The sequence below is a fragment of the Pelmatolapia mariae genome, linkage group LG14 (assembly GCF_036321145.2).
Source record: "Pelmatolapia mariae isolate MD_Pm_ZW linkage group LG14, Pm_UMD_F_2, whole genome shotgun sequence".
NCBI lineage: Eukaryota > Metazoa > Chordata > Actinopteri > Cichliformes > Cichlidae > Pelmatolapia > Pelmatolapia mariae.
Window position 1 is genome coordinate 4,730,001 of NC_086239.1, and position 22,847 is coordinate 4,752,847.

A 22,847-nucleotide genomic window follows, 5' to 3' on the forward strand; every position below is an offset into this window, starting at 1 on the left:
GTTGACCCACACAACAAAGTAAAGCTATTTTTCGGCTACGAGCCCGACAGGAAACCGACGTATTAGCCAGAGGTCCCTTTACTACGGTTCGGAGCCGCGGACCTTCAGTAATAGTAATAAATCACACAGCAATAGTACATTCACGTAGTTGTAAAAAGCATGATAATATATTAAGTAATCCAAAGTATTCAGAATACGTTACTCTCATGAGTAACGTAACGGAATACATTTTGGGGCATGTATTCTGTAATCTGTAATGGAATACATTTTAAAAGTAACCTTCCCAACACTGATATTTAGTATACACATTCAGTAATGCGCATATACTCTTATATTGTACATATATTTACTGATATAACTCTCAGATTTACCCAGTCTTATATTTTGCTTGTTCTTATGTTATTATATTTTTGCACACCTCTGTTGCTTGTGAAGCTCGCACACAAGAATTTCACTCGCATGTACTGTACCATTGTACCTGCACATGTGATGTGACAATAAAAGTGATTTGATTTGATTCATCATTACTAAAGGCTGAGGAGTAGCTAAATATCTTACACACTGAGTACCAAAGGTGCAGGAGGGAACGATGAAAAAGGGCCATACTGGTAGCTAGTCAGCTACAAGCTTAACTAAGCTAGCGAATCCCTAAAGACACAGTGAATCCACTGCACTTCCTAATTCTATGACTGTACTTCATCTGTCCTGATCGGTAGGGCAGGGCAATATGGCCAAAAATATTTATCACAATATACATTTGAAAATTTGTGATAACAATATAACTGACAATATAATTGACGCGAGACAAAATACTTTACAACTCCACAACTTTATTAGTGGAAAAAAAACCCATCAATGTATTTTAACTTAAACAAGCAGCTGTTTTTTTTATGTGCATTAAAGCTTTATAAAAATTTAGTGCAAATGCAAATTCCTTGCTGACAGCTTAACCAAAAGGCATTTCCAGTGGAAATTGGCCGACATATCCTGAGCATAACCATGTATGATATCCACAATTCTGATTCAGTAAAAGGACTAGATGTTACAATCCCTGATAATGCATTGCTTTAAATGGAGAAAATCTTGAGGGATGGCTGTTATGCAAAAAGGCAGCCCAGAAACTTTACCAGCTGCACACATCATGTTTGCCTCAACTTTCGGTCTTTTACCCAAGCTAATCTGCTATTTTTCCTTGGTTAGGTTTAGGCATTAGGGATCTGATCTACATTATCATATTAAAATTTGGGACACATAGTCAGTAGTGGACCTTGGATTCATTGGGTGTTTCGGCCATTATCACTAGACACCCTCATCCAAGGAGGCCCTGCCAGGCTTGACCAGGCCCTGGAGTGTGTCACTGGTTTATGTTAACTTGTTATTTCTCTTCTTCTTTCTGCTGTTTAGTTTTCTACAGTTTATTTTCTTCTATCTATTCACTGCACCTCTTTAACATTTATGGAGCCTAACTTCTTCAAAGGGATAGAAAAGGTGATAGAGAGACGTAAGACAAGAGGGACAAGATAGGAGAGAGCAGAGAGGAGAGCCAGAAGGGGGGCACCCGATCTGGCTTCCCACACCTCCCCGCCGGATCGGGCTGTACGCTCTACCTCCCCACTGCCTCCCAGAAAAGGGAAGAAGAGCGGAACATTTTTCTTTCCTATTCTTTCATTCCTCCTTTTGTTTTCACTACCATGATGTTAACTGCACAGTCCCCAGGAGGCCCTGAGACAGCTGTATCAGTCAACCAGCAAAACTTCTAATGTTAAGTTTTACCCTTTTGACGCCCCCTGTTGAGGCAGGCCCACCACGGGTCGATCAATCCTGGGCATGTGTATCGCGGTTAGCTGACTGCCTTAGCTGCCCAAGTGATGTCAGCCCTTTTTAACCATAGCCAGTGACTGGTCCTCTCAGCAGTGTTAGCTAGTTCTCTTATAGCCTGCCGTTGCGCCTGTCCTCTGATCCCAATCTCTCTAAGCAGTTTTGCTCAGACTTAAACTTAAAAAGAGTTTATACACACACAATACGGTAATATTATGTTGAAGCACAGTACGTATTACTCCGCGAGGCTCCTGACTACAGTAGCCGTAATGCTCGGACAATCCATCAAGCGGTGCAGCTTCGTAGCTTAGCAAAGTCGTACTAAAACATTTTTTGACAGATTTTTGAGCGCCGTGTTCCAAATAAAATCGGTTTGGTAATAACGACGGCCCGCTTGCATGCTCTACCAAAAAATGTGCTTCGGTGTGTATCTGATGGACGAAAGCCAAACCAGTTCCACCCACTGAAGTTGCAGCATATTTACAAACCAATTCTGGTTCATCTGTCATTCAATGATCCGCTTTCGCTCTCCTCATTCTCTGTCGCCGCCATGCTTTTTCCGCCATGTGCGTATGAAAACAACGACACTGCGCATGTGCGTTTTACCCATATTCTATCACGATATTCCATTTTCTTATCATTGCCTAACATTATACCGGTATTACCGTGAATGGTATGATATGGCCCAGCCCTACTGATCGGTCTCATTTTTCCATTCATAAATTATTTCTCTCACCTTCTCAGCGCACTCTCTTCATTTGTTAGTACATTTCCATCTCAATCTCTAATCACCTTAACAGGGTGTACATCCTTTCCCGCTCAATCTCTTTGGCTAGCCAACTGATACAAGTCCTTTTCTCCTTCCCCTGAGTGTCCAGCCTCACATACATGATCCTGTCTGACACTCTCTTCATCTTTAAAATACCATCTCACATCCTTAAACATTGCCCCTAATCAATTTCCTCTTCTTCTGTCTTTGGCCATGATGCATTGCACTTATTGCAGAGCGAGGCTGTACACAGTACTTGTGGCTGTGAGAGCATCAGCATTCAAACATAAAATTTCTGAAAAGTGATGATTGTGAACTACTGTTGAGATAAATTAATGATCAAGTACTGTCTTTTATGCCACAGAAAAGGTAAAATGTTGATGTGTTCTTACTTCAAGAAGAGCTGAGATTTGGCCTCCATCAGCTCTACTCCATCTCCCTCCTCTGGCTGCAAAGGAAGACCAGCTAACAGTGATACTACAGCCTCCATACTGGCTTGGTCCAGGTCCCTTAGCATCGCACATTACACATGCATGCATGCACACAAACAGACACACAGACAAATATGAAAACAATGAGAAGGGAGTTCATCATTTCCTGACAATACAATGGTTTTATAGCATATATTTAACAGAGATGCACCTTGTCAGGCACTTGATGTCATCATCAGCAGCTTGGTTGGAGGTTCCCATTACCCAGTCTGTCAGATATTCCACCATCTTGTTCCTACAAAACACCATGAGTGAAAAATTCCATTATGTCCAAAGGGGCAATACGCCCCTATGTAAATAACAAGCGGAGGGGCAGCGGGCTGCACTATTGCATCGCAGCTTGGTGATGGAAGGTGCTTGTTTCACACCCATTGGCCACCTGGGACCTTTCTGTGTGAAGTCTGCATCTTCCCTCGGGTAGTCTAGCTTCCCCAAACAATCAGAAGATATTCAAAGGGTTATGTTAATTTGCGAGTCTAAATTGGCCAAACGAGTCAATGTAAGCGTCAATGGTCGTTTGTCTCTCAGTGATACCTGGTGACCTGTCCAGAGTGTACCCTGCCTTTTGCCCTGTGACAGCTGGGAAAAGCTTCAACCCCCCCATCCAACTCTGAATCGAATAAGTGGAAGAAGAAAATCTAAGTGAATAGGATGTATTGAATTTGTTCAGTTAAAATGCATTAAGTCAGTAAGTGCAAGCAGCTGGTATAAAAAGTAGAAGATGTGTTTTTTTTCCTCAATGATGTGCAAGCAAACAGTGTCCTAAGTGGTAGCTGGTTCTACTGACCTGAACTTCATCTCCTGGCAGAAGGACAGGTCATCTCGTCTCTCCATCATCACCTCGACCAGCTGGCACAGCTTGGTTTTGATCTGGATCGCATGGACTACATTACCCAAAATACGCACATACCTAAAGGATAGAGCACAGTTCTGTGTAGCTCAGAGCATATTCGGTAACAATGATTTTCATTACAGTTTCCAAAAGTTTCAGAGACAAACAAAATCATAATTACATTCACTTTGAAAAAACAAATCTCTCTCACTGACATTATTCACTTTTTAAACACATTTGGATAAGCAAACATTTTATCCTGTTTAAAACAGCGCCTATTGATAAAGTCGACATACTCTGATGGAAAACCCTAAAAGGGTTAAATGTACTGGATTTATATAGTTTTTCCTTCTAGTCTTACTCGCCCCTCACAGTATATACAGCCACTTAAAATGGCCACCTGGTCCCTAATAGGACGATGATGGATGCTTAGCCGATTCTTAGCAGTAATGATATACCTTGCCTGTGACATGGACCATGCAACCATGAGTAGGAACACCCATAAGTGGCATTTAGGAAAACCAGTCGTAATGTCTTGCATATCCAGCAGGGGGAGGAGTGTGCATTCATTTACCTTTTAAATACTTATAACAGAACCATTACTTTAAGCCTTTCTATAAAATACCAACATAAATGTTTGCTTGCACCAAATAAAATAGAGGTTGTGCATACCAAACACGCAAGACAGAAGACAGACAGTGATGCTTGCTCTCTATGGTCAAAATCAAAACTGAAATGTGAATTAAGCACTTGCTGGATTGTGCAATACCCAGCAATTAATGCAATTTAAACAAGCTGTCATAGAGCACTCAAAATGTGTGTATGTGCCTGTGTTTTTCTGCCAGAAATTTGTGGCACTTTGTTCTAAACAATTGGGGTGATTAATAGGGTCAGTAAAAAGATTCTGTAGGAGAGGGGCACAAAATAGTAGTTTTACTAATAATGTATGGATTGCATAATTTTAAAATGCAGTAAATTGGCTGGTGTAAAACAGCTGTATTTTTTGTTTTTGTTTTAAACCCTTCTGCTATGTACATCTCTGATTAATCACTACTTGTAACACATTAGGCGATTATTCAAACAGCTCTCTGACCCCTCCCACCGAAGGCCAATGAATTCCAAACCCCAGCCCAAATATCCTCTCTATGTCCAACTGTGATTTTAACACACACACATAGTAGTCCTGCAGAAATCACTGACAGAAAGTACTGACAGAACACTGTTATACAAACAATCTTCTTCTTTGAATTTTCCTGAATTTTATGACATTAAAATGAGGGAGTTAAGCTTTTTACATTTTAATGCTTGTTGTTCAGCTGCCGTGCTTTATCTGTATTTCATTGAAACAATCATCACTTATTAATGATCGTGAAATAAAAGCCTTCCTTCTACAGGCAAGCAGCAACCCCCCAATATGGGAATAGTTTTGGTGACTACAAGATTTCTCATAAAATCTTTTACAGGTAATAATTCAAGTCAAAGGGGTGTGTTTATAGTGGAAAGTAGATATGTCCCAGGAGAAGGAGGGGGGTACAACCGGTTGACATTTAGCTGTTAGCAGCAATCATGAGTGGCTGTACCTGTAAACCACATTCACCCATTTAGTTTATGAGGGAAAAAGGTGCCTTATCCTAGATTTAGCTAGTATTTAATTCTCATCTGCAGGTCCTGGACAGGTACACAAAATATTAAAGAATTTATAATTGAATCAAACATACACAGTCTCCAAAAGTTGATTCTGTTCATCTGGACATAGCGTTTTCAGTGGGAGAAACGTTTCATCACTCATGCAAGTGACTTGTTCAGTTACTGGAGACTGAAGAAGCCTGAGGACTTTGTTATTAGATAAAATGAATATTGATAAAGTTTACCTTTATGGGCAGAATCTGCAGTAGAAAAAATGTGATAAATCAGAATATATCATATCACGAGTTAAGTATTGTGACCATATCGTATCGTGGGGTGTCTGGTGATTCCCACCTCTGTTAGATATGTTCAAACTTTTGACCATACTCTTTTAATGCAAAGTGGAGATGGTTAAGCAGAAAATGTTCTACATGCCACTTTGAGATGGAATGATCAATGAGAGAAGGCTGGACCATTCTGCCAAATGATGAAGAAATTACTCTACTAGAAGTTATTCTGCTAAAAGGAACAAGTATGTTCAGATGTTATGACATTTGTTTTCACATTTTTAATGCCAAAAAGAACATCAATTAAGATTTAGTTTGTTGTGGTGTTTTATGCTTTGCAATTTCCATCACTGTACAATGTTTTAATTTCATATTTTGCTGTGATTACCTTACTAGGTTGAGCATCATGGTCTCAATGCTGGCTTGTCCCAGGTGTTCAGAGCTGCCCTCTGAGTGGTTATCTAACAGGTTCTTCATGATGGCTATGGTCTGCTCCACGAACTGTGTGTTAGTGTCATTGATGGGAACCTGAAAAAAAGGAAAGCCATAAAGTAAATGTCAGTAACATTGTTACTGTACACAGTGTTAAAAAAAAAAAAAGCCCAAAACAACAAACACACTTGGTGACTTTTGATAAAGAACTGAATTTTATCAAAGCTGCAGTGTGATGAACCAAAACAAAGAATTGTTTAAGAAAAATCTGACAATTTAATCCAGCCCCAGATTTGTTTTTGAGTCCTTGCCAGAAGAAAATTTTGGGATTTTATGAAATTCTCTGATTCGTGTAAATAAGTGTCTAAAAATAGGGGGTGCATTCTGCATGCCCTAACAAAAGCTACCAAAGTACCAAAGTAGGCCAGTACCAACCAAAGCTCAGGGTAAGTGGTAAATGGACTGGTTCTTATGTAGCGCTTTTCTACTCTACTAGAGCACTCAAAGTGCTTTATACAACATGCCTCGTTCATCCATTTGTACAAGCGCTTTCTTCTACACCTAAGTGCTTTCTATCTGGCATTTACATTCATAATCTGATGAATGCATCAGAGAGAAACTTGGTTTTCCATGGTTTAATATCATGCCCAAGGATACTTAAGCATGCACACTGGAGACTAGAGCAGCCAAATATCCACCAACCTTCTGATTAGGAGAGGGCTTACTCTACCTCCTGAGCTACAGTCACCACTTTCATGTCAGGAGGGGTGACGAACCTAGTCCTATGCTGACGTTGCATCAGTTGTCATTTGCAGCAAGCTCACCTCTACCTTGCTTTCATAGTTCTATGGAAACACAGCTAGCATTAGCAAGTAAATGATCTTCAGTGACTTCTCATCATAACAGATGAGTTTCCTTTGGTTAACCACCTTGGCCAACATGAAGATGGAGTTTTAGAGTTAATAACTCATCTATTACTTCACAAGGGAAAGCTGAGATGATGATGGAGAGGGCAGGTCTGACTATGTCCTATCTAATAAAACAAGCAAGCTGACCAGGTGCAGGCTCAGCAGCACTTTTAGTTTACCATCTATGAATTTGTCTAAATTTACAACATTTAACCAGCCAAAACCAGCCATTTAACCAAAACTCCAGCGTTATTGACAGTTAACCATGTTAAACTCTCCTCAAGCAAGGTAATGATGATTCTTTTAAATATTATGAATATATATAATTAAAAAGTAATATTATTCTATTTAAGACTGATAAAGAACATTTTTCTGCAAATTACAGATACAGCCACTCAAAACTGCTGCTTTCAGCCAGAGATCAGCCGACAGTCAACTGTCAGCTGAAAGTCAGCCGCTGAGAGTCTCCCTTTCGTCCTTGGGGCGTACTTTCCGCTATAAACACGTCCCTTTCATTCAATTGCACAGTGGCACCAAGGGATGTCGCTTTGTTAGGGGAAAGAAAAAAAACAAAAAACAAAAACCACACACTTTGGATAGTTAGTCATAGATGATTTTCTCGGTATTATTGTAGGGCCTTTATGTTATAATATAAAGCGCATTAAGGCAAGTGTTTTGATGTCATGCTATAAAACTGAATTTAATGGAATTTTACATTCTTTTGATAGCTTTTGCTGTAAACCTCTTCACCCATTAAAATCTAAAAGAAATTGATAAAACTTCATAGTCATTTTCACCATTCAGACATTTCATACTACAAATCCCCCAAACTATTTTCAGTTAACAGTTTTTCATTCATCCAATTCAAGCTAATCTAATAAAATAGTTAAAATTTAAAGGAAAATTGAATACAAAAAAATTATATTCTTGCACACAAGCTTTCTCAAAGATCCCAGCCTATTGTTTGCTGGGCTGATACTTCTTCAGACCTCTGTTTGAATTATGAGTACGTTCTTCACTTTTCCGTGTAAGGTTGCAACTAAATATTTTGATTTATTCTTTAAATTTCTTCAAATTCATACATTATTTTGTTTGTATAGTCGCTCATTAACACCAGGTTGAACGCTAATAACGCGATTCTTTCCGACCTGTTAGCACATGCAGATTTTCCACCTATACCTAAATAATAATAGTATAAATAATAGTATTCTTGCACACAAGCTTTCTCAAAGATCCAGACCTGCATAAATACTACAGGTTGGATACTTTGCAGGACATGTATCAGTTGTTGGATTTGGAGTGTCTCTTTCACAGCGCAAAATTTTTGAACCAGAGTATTATATTGCAAATCACAAAGGCGATATACTAAGATTAGTGGCAGACACCTTGAGTAAGCAGGCAGGACTGTGATCGTTACCGCTATGACGTAATTTATTTGGAAAGTGTAAATGGTGAGAATTACCAATGGTTTTACGCACAGTGCCAGAGCTTTGTGGTTCACTCCTACAGCAGCGTTTTACTGACCTTATTAATCATCCACATATTTCTGGCTGAAACACACACATACATATTGTTGCACAATCGGAATTTGTTTAAATTTCGATTTTGTAGTTTATATAACAAAACATACAAGACCCTACATTAATAATTTTACGCTTTCATGTTCAGAAACACAAGTCAGCAATAATCACAGAATGCAAGCATCACTTTCTGTCTGACCTGTTCGTGCACAACCTGTAATTTTTTGGCTGCAAACATATTAATATACATATTTAATAGCAAGGCTCAACATTATGATTCTTTCATAATTATAGAATCGCTGAACAAATTTAAAAGGGATAAAATTATAGTGTACCAAGCCTGTAAATAAACGCACCTCCACACAACATATTACCACTGCCTTTCCTAAATGACACTTAGGAGCATTACAACTCGAGGCTACATCATCCACGGCAGTGGATACCATTACAGCCACCCATTAGCCAGCAATTGGTCAGGATTCCAACAGGCACCCATCGTGGTGCTGTCACTGATGAGGCGGCAGTTTTAAGTGGCTGTATCTGTAGTTATTTTTACTTTTAAAACTTTATCCACAATTTTCCAATAATACAGTTTATGTGTACTGAGGTGATTTCATAGGCTTTTACTGCTTCTATCCTGAAACTGAAAAAGAAGGTCCTGAATAACAAATTATGCTATGTCACTCGTGTCACTGGATGGCATAAAGATTTTTGAAATTTGGATGAGGCTATACAGGAGGCTTTCTAAAGCTTAATTTAAAAAAAAGACTGCTATTAAAACAAGGGCCTATTACACAACCACATTTCTAAATTTTCTCCACTATTTGACACATTTTTACTTCCTAAGAAAATGGCTAATTTTTAACATTTATTTCTCTTTAATACAAACTCACCGGTCCCTGAGTGTCAAAGAACTTGCCAATGCTGTTTTTGAGCTTGTTGAACAGCATGGGATACAGAGCTGGACTGAGCTCCAATCCAAGGAGATCCTTAACATTGGTGCGAACATGGAGGCCCACCCTGTCGTGGCCACAAACCAGCAGAGCCAGCAGCCGGTCCAGGAAGCGGCTCACAGGTGACTCACTCGAGGCCGAAGAGCAAGAGGAGGTCATGAGGTTGGACACCTCACAAGGGCCCATAGAGATCATGGAGTGTTTACGCTCAGTCATGGAACCCATAGGTGGACTGTATGTGGGTGGGCCAGGGGTGCTGCGCTGCTGGAGGCACACACCGCCCAGAGCACACAGAAATCCTGTCATGTTGATCCACTCCTGCTGCAGGGGGATACAAAGACACTGAGGCCCAGTGGCACAACACCAGGTAAGCTATTTGTTACAAGTCTGCATTCAGTAATATCTCTGTTCATATTGCATTGTCTCAAAACAAAAATTCACATCAACAGCAACAAACAGGTTAACAAATCTTAGTTTGACTAATCAGAATTCTTTGAGACTGTTTTAATGATTGTAATGTTTAGGATTATAATTCAGTTTCCAAAATAAATAAGCTTGTAAAGATTACTGAATATAATACAATATTGGACTCGCAATCAGGTAGAATTCAGAGCTGGTAAATAAACCATATCTGCTAAAAACTGGTGGCCTCTGCTACTGCCTCACTAGCAGTGCTCTTATATTTTATCTTAGTATTTTGTGCTTTCAGGTAAAACTAGGTCTGGTACTCCCAGCAAAGATGTGATACATAGAGACAGTAACTTCACATTTCCCTATACCTTACCTGTCCATCATCTGCCTTGTTTTTGGGAAAGTTGAGAATCTGTTTGGTGGCCTGGTCCCATTTAGCGTATGTGTCCTCCCAAGCCTACAACATTAACAAATTGTAAATTTGAGATCTGAAGATATTGTATAAATCAACCAAGAAGTCACCAGGGAAGGGTGATTACAAAAATAACAAAAAGCACATCAGTAGCCCTGAAAATGAATGTAAATTGAATGTTACTTCAATATTTCCTGGCGTAGGATGCTCTATCCTCCTCAACAAAGCCATCACCCTCTTCTGCAAGGTGGAGCGGCCTGTGGAATTAAGAACAAAGCCTTCATTTAAAGACTTCTATTTTGGGATCTACAGACAATATAAACAGAAAACAATGACATCTAGATATTGCTAGTAAAGCAGGATCTAAAAAACTACTAAATCACAGTGTGTGCCTATTGTTTAGACCCTGCTTTTGCATTTTGGCTTAGTTTTTGATAAATGATGTCATATTGCAATACAGTACTGTGCAAGAGTCTTGCATCACTCTCATTTCTTGATATTTTACTTCCAAGAAATAAGAGGGTTCTTTGAGTGGTCCTCAGCAATAGTTCTCCAGGATTTTGTAAGGTCTTTCAATTACTTTCTTTAGACACTGACTGCTTTTTTGCTGATTTCAGTCCACTTATATCTGAGTGTTTTCACTGGAATGTTTTTCTTTTGTTGTTTGTTTTCTTTTTGTTTGTTAAGCCATATAACACTGACGCATAGAACAACCAAGGATTAAAAAAAGCCACATAACTCAGCAGACAACTTAGCAAAAAACATTTTTCTATTATCTTTAGGCACTTTACTACTTGCAGCCTGTCATAAAACATAATTTGTTCTTCATTAAAAATAGCAAAGATAACACAGTTTGCTAGCTACAAAAATTTAATTTTCACATCACAAAGGTGATTCTCACAGAGATTAAAAATCAGAATGGTGTGCAGATTGTTCTTACAAAAATGTAAAGAAACTGAACAAGTGGAGGATAGATGAAGTGGTAGGTCTAAAAAGGTATGCCAAATTACATAAGATCAAATGATGATTCTAAATATGAAACTTTTGGTTTAATATTTATGTGAATACTATTTGGATGCTTTTCTCGGCTTGAGTGAATTGTCTGACACACACTGGCTGCTGAGGACACACTTCGTATTTTGCTGGTGTTTATGACTCATAACAAATACATCAGTGGCGATAGTTTTGGTCATTATGCAAATGTACCGTTTATAAGGTTGGGAAAGCCTGCAGTCAACTGAAACTGAAGAAGTCACTTGAATGAGTGACAAAACGTTTCTCCCACTGAAAACGCTACATCCAGATGAACAGAATCAACTTTTTGGGATTTTCTTACCTGGATGATTGAGCATGCATCAAAACGTGTTTTCGTTTATTTTTTTGTTTGTTTTGTGCATCAAAGCAAAATCATTTACAATTTATTCATGTGAAAAGATTCATTAGATGGCATGAAGCCAAACTGGAGGATTACTTCTAGCTAAGGTACAGGCAACATACTTACCCGTTCCCATCATGTTGCTGACAGATGCCAGTTCACTGAAAGTCACATAGTTGGGCAGGATTGTCTGAACCGGCACCTCGTCAGCAGCACTGCGGATATCAGCTTCCTCACACAGGTGGCGAAAACAAGACATGGCCACCAGAACAGCTTCGGTGTCTGGGCTCCACAAGAACATGTAGAGGCACACCTCTAGCTTTGTCTGTGCCTGCCGACAGATGGGGATGCCACCACCCATGGTGGCACACTCCTGAAAATAGCGAGTAACATCCTGGTTATACCCACCTTGTGGGACATCACATCATCACCCTTCCTGGTTCTAAGCCAATGAAACACATCTCCCAAGGACTAGACTGGTCACTGGGGCATATACCAGAGTAATGTGCGTAAATAAATGGGGTTGCACCTTGTTTTTGAGCAAAAACTTGTTCCTGCAGATGAGAATCTCCCTCAGCCATTTCAGAACCTCTGTCCCATTAACAATTAGCTGACCGATGAGTTTGCGGCAAATTAGGAAGAGCACCTGTGAACTGAAAAGAAGAACATAAACAAGCGGTCCTGTAAATTTCAATGTTTATAACATCAACTGAGTATGTGCTGCTTTTTTTACACTATAACAACATAAAAGCACCTTTCAGAAATGCACATCTTTCCATTATTTTCCATTAATTCCATTAACAGTATCTGAAACTGTCGACTTCATATATAAATAAGTACTAAATCGTCATTTTTGAGGAAAAGTTCCAACGAACATACTTACTGAGTCCAACCTACTTATGTACACTCAATTTATTAGTTACACCTGTTGAACTGCTTATTAGCACAAATATCTAATCATCCAACCACATGAAAGCAACTCAATGCATTTAGGGTCATACTGTGACGGATCATCATCATATCTCATTACCTGTAATATTTTCATTTAAGCTGTCCTGACTTAATTCACCAGTTCTAAAAAGATTAAAAGGGGCTATAGAGTCCCAATCAAAAGTTTTAGACCACTTGAAAAATAGCAAAAAATCATTTGTTGCATGGTTGGATCTGAACAAGATTCCAAGTAGAGCTTCAAAATCCAACAAGAAGAAATGGGAGTGAGACAAAGCATTTTTTGGAGCATGCAATTTATTGCAAACAAGACTTCAACTGAAACAGGCTGTTTTTACAAGCTGATGAAAAGTTTAGGACCACACCTCTAAAAAACCCTGTAAACCCCCCAAAACAGAAATCAAAATTCCAAACATGAACTCGGTAATGAATAGCTCCACCGTTATTGTTGATCACTTCAAATTTTGTTGCAGGAATCCTTGATGCAAACATTTACATGAGGTAGGTGGGAACATTTCTCCAAGTGGTGAAGACGGGTGCACGAAGGGAATCTACTGTCTGGAACTGTTGTCCATTTTTGTAAACTTCCCTTGCCATCTATGCCCAAAGGTTCTCAGTTGCATTGTAGATTGGGGGAACATGCAGGATGGTCCAAAAGAGTGATGGTATTCTCCTGGAAGAAGTTCCTTGTCCTGCGGGCATTGTGTACTATAGCGTTGTCCTGTTGAAAAACCCAGTTGTTACCACACAGACCTGGGCCCTCAGTCATAAGGGATGTTCTCTGCAACATCTGGACATAGCCAGCGGCCAATTTGACGACCCTGTACCTCCTTATGCTGCCCCCTCCACTGTGATGCGTAGAAAACAGCTCAGGTGGGATCTCCTTGTTATGCCAGTAACATTGGAAACAATCAGGACCATCAAGGTTAAATTTTTTTTCACATCAGAGAATAAAACTTTCTTCCACCTTTCAATGTCCCATGTTTGGTGCTCTCTTGCAAAGTCCAAACGGTCAGTTTTGTGGCGTTTAAGGAGACGTTTTTTGTTTTTGAAGCCCTTCAGTCTCAGATGCCATCTGATGATTATGGGGCTGCCTTCAGCAGCAGTAACAGCCTTAATTTGGGTCGAGGATCGTCCAGTGTCTTGACAGACCCTCTCGCTCAGTGCTGGTGAAATTTTTGGGGGTCTTCCACTTGACTTTTTTTGTTCCATAACCATCAGGATTCATTTAAGAAATTCTAAATTACTGTCTTGCTGCATCCCACCTCAGCAGCGATGGTGTGTTGCGAGAGACCCTGCTTATGCAGTTCAACAACCCGACCACGTTCAAAAAGGGAAAGCTTTTTTTGCCTTTGCCATCAGAACCTCATGACAGTCACTGCAACCCCCCCTGGCTTCTGCTCCGCGGCTGCTGAGTGATCCCTCATCTGGGACTCTCCTCAGCTCTTTCTGGGACAGTGGCGTGGCTGCCCCTCTGTTGGTCTTCCTTGGTCTCTTGTGTTCTGGGGGCCTCTGGATGTCTGGAGTTTTGATCTCCTCCATACCTGCTTCATGCCCTGGAGGACGGGGCTGTGGCCCCCCACACCCTCTAGCAGATCATTACATTAAGGAACCTTTTAAATACAAGCGCGCTCATGCTCACAGGTGTACACACAGGTGATCACACACACAAACTACACCCTTTTTGGCTCCTACCTCAAAGCACACTGTGCGCTGTCGATCTTACGTGCTGCACAATAATGTTTAATATTAAGTATGTAGTGTTATATTCCCATATATCATTGTGATGTTGTTTATTCTATTACTCTCGTTTTCTTCTGCTTGTTTTCTTTTTTCTTTCTCAACAGGTGATCCAGGTGATCGATATATGTATTTTTTGTCTGCTTATTTTGTTGGTTTTTGTTTTTTGCCCTTTATCCCCGTCCCTCTTCTCCGCTGTTTTTTTTTTTGTTTGTTTTGTTTTTTCCCCCCTCTTTCTTTCTCCCTTTTCTTTTCCCCTGTCCCGTATCTAGCAAGTAAAAAAATAAAATAAAATAAAATAAACAATAAAAGGTAAATCAAATGGACCATTACGGCAAGGCTGGGATGGTCCATTTGGTAAAGTAAATCCGTTGGGCATCTTTCTTCGCCTTTAGACAATAATTCTGATGGCAAAAGAACCAAACGGGACAGGTTTTAAAAAAAAAAAAAAAAAAAAAAAAGAACCTCATGACAGTGTGACTACTGAACAGAAGATGACAATGAATCCACATTTTTGCAAAACTTTTGATCAGCTGTTTCAGTTTAAGTGTTATTTTCAATAAATTGCACGCTCAAAAAACTGTTTTGTCTCACTCCCATTTCCTCTTGTTGCATGTTCAAGTTCGACTTGGAACCTTTTTATGATTCAGCCATGCAAAATATGATTTTTTTTTTTTTTTTTTTGCAATTTTTCAAGTGGTCTCAAACTTTTTATTGGGACTCTACTTTGTTTTATACTCTATGCCCCAGCATAGACTAGACATAATAATGTCCAAGAAGTTCCTGGCTTCAATGTCAAAAAATCTTCTAAAACATATTCAGCGGATGGATGTAATATTTTTTGTGTTATGAAATAAAAACAAATTCACTAAAAGGCAAGAAAATTAGTCACAACCCTTTGGGACATTGCTGAGTCTTGATGGGAATGATCAAATTTAAGATCTCTAGCTTCTTCATGAAAGATAAGACTGTTGTACCTAATGTCCCAAAATGTCTCTATGGGGGCATCAGGATTCCACAGCTCTATGTTCTCTGGTTGGTGCAGAACTAACAAAGCCTGGAAATCAAAAGAGCAAGAGGAAGGAGATTTTAGACTTCAGAGAAAGAACCAGGAAGAGGTAAAGATTAACAGTAAAAAATAAAAAGATCAGTTCCTATCTCTATTATAATAACTTGCATAAGATATTTACCACAATTCCAGAGACCGTGAGACTGTGTAAAATTTGAGACAAACCTCAAGAGATATCATCACTTTGGGTCAGAACTTTCAGAAAAAAATATTTTTGAAATTGTTCTTTAGCCTTAAGCTGAAGAAATAGGTTAAGCTGTGTGATCACATAAGTTCAACTAGCTCTTTCATTGTTTTTTCCTGTTTTATATGTTTGTGTTTTCCATGGAACATATAAAATACTTTCTTAAACTGAAATAGGAGACAACAGCAATAATCAGTTGTCTCTAGTGAATTCTTGCTCCCACAGACGGATTCCACCTCTACAATCTTTGAATGGAGTTGTAGTTGGAGTCCTTGTTCTGCAGCTCAGCAAATCCCCACTGCAGAACAAGAGCACCACGGCCAACTACAGTCAACAACTATAAAGTTGGTGTCTGTCTAACAGCAAGACAACAGACTTTAGAGAGAGAGAGCCGAATGGTATTAGGGATAGCAAAGTCCTGCTCAGCCTACCGACTGGCTAATAGCTGGATGTTATTAGTCATGTGAACATTCACATGTGTAAAATAGAAAGCATTTCAATAGATTAAAGGAGTTTTTTCCCTTTTATTCCAGGCTTTTCATTTTAAATATCTGTAGGAAGTGCACCGAGCATTGAGCATTGGACTCTGACCTCCATGGCTTCTTGTGAAAGCTGGGTACTGTTGGTTAGCGGCACCAGCTGCACAAGGCCAGTGATGAGCTCTGCTGTGCTGCTCTGCATCTCTGGAGCTTGTTTCACTGGATTCTGATACACAATGACACAAACAAAAATATGAGCATACTTGCAAAATATTGAAGTTGAAAGATATTTTTGTACCAGTTTAAACAAAGAAAAAATAACAGTTGTTTCTAGCTGATAAGACACTCCAACATAAATGTAGTGGGACTCACATGCAACATGAGTTTGGGGTCAGCATGGATGAGTTTAACCAGAGCAAGGAGGAGGCACTTGTAACTTCGAGTGTCCAAATCTGTGGCTTTCTCTTTGAACTTAAGGCTGGTGGTTTTCTTTCCAATAAATGTTAGACTCTGTAGCAGGCAGCAGAGAGAGAGGCAGAGAGAGAGGCAGAGAGAGAGAAAAGACAATATAGCAGTAACTAATAGCCAAGTGTAATTATATACATGTATAATTATATTACACAGAGTTGATTCTTTATTGTAATAGTACAGTTTCTGTCTATTGCCATGTTTAGTTGAGGCATGCTTTCTCTGACCTTCAGACAAGATTGTTTAAGACAGTTTACAATATCCTTATGCCTTCTCACCGGAGTCATACGTAGTGGGGCATGTGTGCCAGTGCCTTGGGTTACACGGTTGAGGGTGTCTGAGAACATGAAGCGAAGCTCTCCAGAGTGGCAGTATACTGCATCAATCTTAGGCCACCAGTCCAGGTGGGACTGAAATAAAACACAGGACAAGAGATGACAAGTAAGTCACGGAACACTTCAAACTGTTGCAGGACCACTGATGTATGAGCCTATGCAAACTTACATTGTTGATTATTCTATGTAACGAGTTGACCAGGACAAAGTGAAAGGTGGAAGGGGATGACGAGGCCAGGCAGACCTATAAGACAAAGAGGAAGCACCCCGAGATTTACAGGAAACTTCTCATGTCATGCACCGTCAAACAAAGGTTAACATGCCATACAAGAAAATGAATATCACTTTTTTTCCTGTCTACCTTAAAGTGCTGGTTGTTGTGAGGGTTAATGCGGAAACAGGACACAAAGCAATCCATCATGAGCTCCACATCAGCATTCTGACTGCCCGTTCCCCTCCAGAAGGGTTTGGCTGGGTTGAACAGCAGAGCCTGATGAAACACAGTCACTTGATGTCATTCACAAGCACATTTCTACAAAAATAAACTTCATCACAACGCCCTTATAGACAAATATGATAAAGGGACCAGTTACAGCAGTTACGAATACTGTTATATACAAAATGTATAACATGTATAACATATGTAATAATAATGAATGAAGTAATATCTTTCAAAGCCTTTGGATGTTCTTTAAAGTCCGATCTGCATAATGATTGTTTAAGGATTGTCCTGAAAAACAGTAAAAGCCAACTGACTTGGAGCAAAGGCTGAGAAGGGGAACTGTCCTCAGTATCGCAACAAAGATGAAAATAAGACACACACACAATGCATTAACCTGCCTACTAACACACACACACACACACACAGGCAATGAAGATCATAGTCATATAGTTCATCAGTGTGAAACACGCTTACTAACAAATACTGAGTTCATCAATTTCAGTGCCACCAATCAGTGGCTATAAAATACCTCACTAAGAACAGCCACAAGTGAGCTTTGGAGAAACTCACCTTTCTGGGACACATGTTCACACCACATGGTCAGACCCTCTGTCTAAAAAGGATTGCAGTGATCCAACCCATTCCAAAGTCACAAAGATTTTTTATTTATTTATTTATTTTATTGATGTATTTATTTGTTCATTGTTTGTCTTTTGGAATGAATGTAACTGGAGCCTCGTCGTCTCGTCTCTCTATAAACTGTACTGTATACAGCAGAAATGACAATAAAGTTTACTTTGACTTTTTGCTATGACATCATATGTATGTCATATACATAGTACAGTACGCTGCCGAGAGGCTCCATGATCAGCAATGATACATCGGAGGGGACTGACTGGACATGATAGACTAAAAGAATGACAAGACCAGCAGGCCTTCCTCCACCTGCAAGCAGTGGCAGCTGAAAAGAATCTCTAGCTTCACATGAGCTTGTGGGCAATCCAGACTCAATCTTTTATCTGCCACATTCTGTGTCACTGATCGCACTGAGAATAAACTATATTTACTAGCTGCTTCTTGGTTATGGCATCACACTGTATTATTGAAAAATGCCAAATATCATAGTTAAAAGATGTACCGTTTTAAACCCAGCATCACTTCTCCCCACAGCAGCAAATGATGAACCACATGATTTTATAGCAGCCATTTCTGGAATCTGTTCACCCAGACCTGACCTACAGGATGCACTGCTGGCTAACTTTAATCTGAAGGTTTTTGTGGACGATTTGGCATCACGCAACCCAGACACCAGTGAAAAAGTAGGATGTGCACAGAACATCTTGGAATTAGGCTCTTTACCATATCGCTATTCAGCTCAAGTTGCTGAGCTTGTAGCATTAGAACAAGCAAGAGAAATCACTTAAGATCAGTCACCATTTACACTGATTCTACATAAACACATAGGGTGATATATGATACATTTTGTCACATGGAAATAAAAGTTTTTAACTGATTCAGGTAAATCCATTGCACACCACAAAAAAGCTGCATTTCTGGATGCTTGATTACTCCCATAAACTGCAGCTGTTTGTAAATGTGAAGTTTATAAAACCTCAAAAACTCTGTTTCTCTAGGCAACTATAGCGTGGAGACAGTGGTAGAGCCAGCACTTAAACAAAATATGGAACCAGACCACAGCATTAACATGAACACCACACTAACTTCATCTCCTAACAACAATTTACAGGCTACTCAGAGCAAAACATATGTACCCAACATTTTTTTTCCTTTCATTCTCCTCATTAAATTGACACATGAGAAGGAAAAGGCGGGATGGTACAACAAATACAGCTACACAAGAAAAGGGATTCAAATTTTACTTTACAAATGGGTTTTTTTTGCAATTTGTGTAACTAACAATCCATGTACAGGTATAAAAACTGCAGGTAGTACATCTATGCCTACATAAGCCTTTTTTGTGGCTGCCGTCAGCAGCAGTTGGGGTATGCAATTTGTATTTTATGTGTTGGTATGAAAACAAGATGTTTATTTGTGACAGACCTGTCGAGTTTATGTTAGTCATGTGCAATACAGAATGTGTTGACATTTTGTAAAGGTTAAATTAAGAACTGTAAAAGGTCAAATTGTGAATGTTTTTTTCATGTTGAATAACATGCTTTATTGTTTATTCTCTATGAAAACTGATGATTTTATGTTGTTTTGTACAGTTCTCAACGCATCATTGGTGGCACCTGTGTCCAATAAATGCCAGAAGAAATCAAGAATGCCATGTGTCCGTTATTCAGCTTGGAGGGAGTTACAGTGAGAACTCAGTACGCTCGACATGAGGCGAGGAGACGAGGCGCTGTGCCTGTCGTCCACTGAGCAGCAAAGAAATTTGAAGATTCATCACACTCTAGAATCAGACAGATAAGACTGTGCATACGCCAGTAACCTGAGCAGCAAGCAGTTTGAACTTTTACATGGATGCTCAGACAAGTGACACGTTTAAAACAAGTTAAATATTAGGAAGTGGATCAACTTTGTTAAATACTTTGAAGGGCAACCGCAAGAACTAAAATGTGAAGTAATCTGGTGCTCTGCACATTTTTTCTAAGATCAAGGTTTTGTCCATTTAAGATTTTGATAGGTGAAGTCATTTTACATATTTGTGTTATTTGGATGCTAGAAGTGTTATAGAATATAAAGTCTCATAACAAAAATACAGAGTGGATAAATTACATTTATTAGAAACAGGAAAGATTAGCTAATTCTTCTAGACATCGACTTAAAGCTGTATGAGAGCAAATAGATGCGACTAGTCTCATGACTTGGCAAAACATAATCGCTTAAACTCTACACGTGAATCTGATATTTTTGGAGGGTTTTCCTTTGTATTATTACTGCTATTTTTCGCTGAGACTGTCTGATTAAAAATAACCAAAAGGATTGAAATGTGATGGAAAATATGTACTTTATCTCATCAAACCACTATGTACTATTGATATGTAATTATAACTTTATTGTACAAAGAAGGAATGAATGAAGACATGAAAACAACTGACTGTAAACTTTGCTCAAGGCCATGACACACTTCATTACCTAGCTGGTGCCTACATGATGTTGAGAATTTCGCTCCCAACCACTGAATAGACAAAGACTGTATCCAGACAATGGCTATAAAGAAGCTGCTATAATTTTGCCTTTTGGTCAATGCTGGTACAAATTCTGTATATTGATCCTTTTGCAAAGTTTTGAACTTTCTTTCAATAAATCTCAGAAAATCAGTTTGGTTTCGATGCTCAAACTATTTTTCCCCAAAATATGTACACCCATTTAGAAACATATTTGAGTGATAACTTATGTCCAGTATGTAGGCACGATGTGTGCGTTCATCTTTGATGTGTAAAGATTCATTACTATTCACTATGTAATAATAAACAGTATTAACACAACCTAAGATTTAACAAACAGGATAAATGCTTTTCAGAAAGTGGTCAGACCTTGAGATCCATGACAATGGACTGGACCAGGAGGAAAATGGTGGAATGATCTTCCCAGTTGATGTAAGTAGAGGCTTTACAAAGTTTGACACAGGCAATGGCAGCACTCTCCATCAGCTGTTTGCTTCCACCTTGCCCTGCTAAAGCTTTCCGTAAACTGTCCAGAAAAAGTTTCTGCAGATACAAAATGACAGAAAAGTGTGTGTGTAATTAAAATGTGAATGGAATCAAACTCTGTTTTATCTCTGTGTGTTCTTCTGTCACACCTTGTTAGCCTTGCTTTCTTCCACTGTGTCTTTGGAGATTGTGTGTGTAATCTCTGGACAGAGTATGAGGAGGATTATCTGCAGTGGCCACACTGCTGCCTTCCTCTTGGTACTCTCTGCAAAACTGTCCACCAGGTCAAACAACTTCTCTGCAGCTTCTGTACAAAGACATAAATACACACATTTAATGCCAGGAACATTGCCAGTCAATTTTTTAAGCCACTATCATGTATGTTAAATTTGAAATAAAACATGTACAGCTGACAATATTTTTCATTACTTATATATTCTAGAACATTAGAAAAACATCTAGAAAATTAAAAGAATCTTTTGATGGCTATTGAACTACTCTTCAACTACTTCTACTACTTACAAAGGGGCCTGTCATCTTTTACTGCTGTTATTGTTTCCATTCAACCATCAGCTGAACCAGCAGTAGTAGTGATGTCACTTGTTCCACAGTAGAATGCCATTCAAAAGCTTTTATTGCTCTTACTGATTATTTTAAACATATATCGCTGGAGAGAATAGAACATTTCTACAGTACATCAAATGTGCCATCAGTATATTCAAACACTGCCAATGCATACAGTACCACTGCACACCCTCTGTAGCACTTACTAAGCAGGCATGGAAGCTTTTTCTCTAACAGACTAAATCAGCTCAGCTGCTACAAGATAGCTGTTTGATATTGTCTTTGTGTGTGTGTTTCATTATTACTATTACTAAAAACAGTTGTAATAATACATAATCATATCAACCGTTCTAACAAAATAACTTCCCAGATATGGGGGTAATTATTTCTTCTTCATCATCTTATATATTAATATTATAGTTAACTCTTTTCATACCTGCCATATCTGACTGTGGTCGCTGGTACAGCATGGTGAACTCATCTGGGTAACACTCCACCCAGTTCCAAAACGCCTGATCAAAAAGAAGCAAAAAAGAGAAGAAAAGAAGGGGAAAAAAGAAAAAGAAGTGTCACATTTGCATTATTCACTGATATCATGCTTAAAATTATTTTGCACTTTTACAAAGAGAAAAAATTACCTTCTCTAAACTGCTGATGACTGCAAGCTGGGCAGGCTTCTTTAGAGCTCTGAACTTCATTACAGTTTCTAAGAGAAGAAAGCCAAACAGAATTTTTTCTTTAACATCTCTATTTCATAATTTCTCACTAAAAACTAATTTTATTCTTCTAATAATTCCTTAGTCTGTTTACAAATATTATAGCCCCAAATGTAAACCTGTAAGTGCATTAGAAACGAACCTTGTAACAGCCTCTTCAGCTTAGAGCAGTCCACATTGATGTACTGCATGAGCTCTATGTCATGAACATCAACATTATCCTCTGAGCAGACGGTCAGCTCTTGAAGCCTGAAAAGACAAGGAGTGAATTCTGCTGTTCAGCAGTTACAAAGAACAAGGCATAAAGAAAAGAGAGCTTAAAACATTAATCTGGAAATCAGAGGTACTCTCTGCTGACCAAATAACTGAATATTCATTATTCATACTACAGCATAACCCTATAATATTATAGGAATGGACCCTATGCCAGTAAAACTTAATTTGATAT

General features: G+C 38.9%; 1 protein-coding gene across 3 annotated transcripts in view; it reads right to left on the minus strand.

Annotated features, from left to right (window-relative positions):
* The window catches only part of nf1a (neurofibromin 1a), a 127,124-nt gene that overhangs the window by 80,816 nt on the left and 23,461 nt on the right, over positions 1-22,847 (minus strand). For 2 of the 3 annotated variants that reach the window (XM_063494312.1, XM_063494310.1), the window contains exons 5-24: positions 22,542-22,648; positions 22,322-22,389; positions 22,120-22,195; positions 21,269-21,426; positions 21,003-21,176; positions 17,419-17,547; positions 17,227-17,301; positions 17,001-17,132; positions 16,627-16,764; positions 16,367-16,480; positions 15,500-15,579; positions 12,364-12,487; positions 11,961-12,207; positions 10,643-10,716; positions 10,421-10,504; positions 9,577-9,957; positions 6,212-6,351; positions 3,866-3,988; positions 3,230-3,313; positions 2,980-3,096 (exon numbers count right to left, since the gene is read on the minus strand). In XM_063494312.1, the coding sequence (XP_063350382.1) occupies positions 2,980-3,096; positions 3,230-3,313; positions 3,866-3,988; positions 6,212-6,351; positions 9,577-9,957; positions 10,421-10,504; positions 10,643-10,716; positions 11,961-12,207; positions 12,364-12,487; positions 15,500-15,579; positions 16,367-16,480; positions 16,627-16,764; positions 17,001-17,132; positions 17,227-17,301; positions 17,419-17,547; positions 21,003-21,176; positions 21,269-21,426; positions 22,120-22,195; positions 22,322-22,389; positions 22,542-22,648 (2,625 nt within the window). The remainder of the gene's footprint in view (positions 1-2,979; positions 3,097-3,229; positions 3,314-3,865; positions 3,989-6,211; positions 6,352-9,576; positions 9,958-10,420; positions 10,505-10,642; positions 10,717-11,960; positions 12,208-12,363; positions 12,488-15,499; positions 15,580-16,366; positions 16,481-16,626; positions 16,765-17,000; positions 17,133-17,226; positions 17,302-17,418; positions 17,548-21,002; positions 21,177-21,268; positions 21,427-22,119; positions 22,196-22,321; positions 22,390-22,541; positions 22,649-22,847) is intronic. The other variant, XM_063494311.1, reaches the window with a different exon arrangement.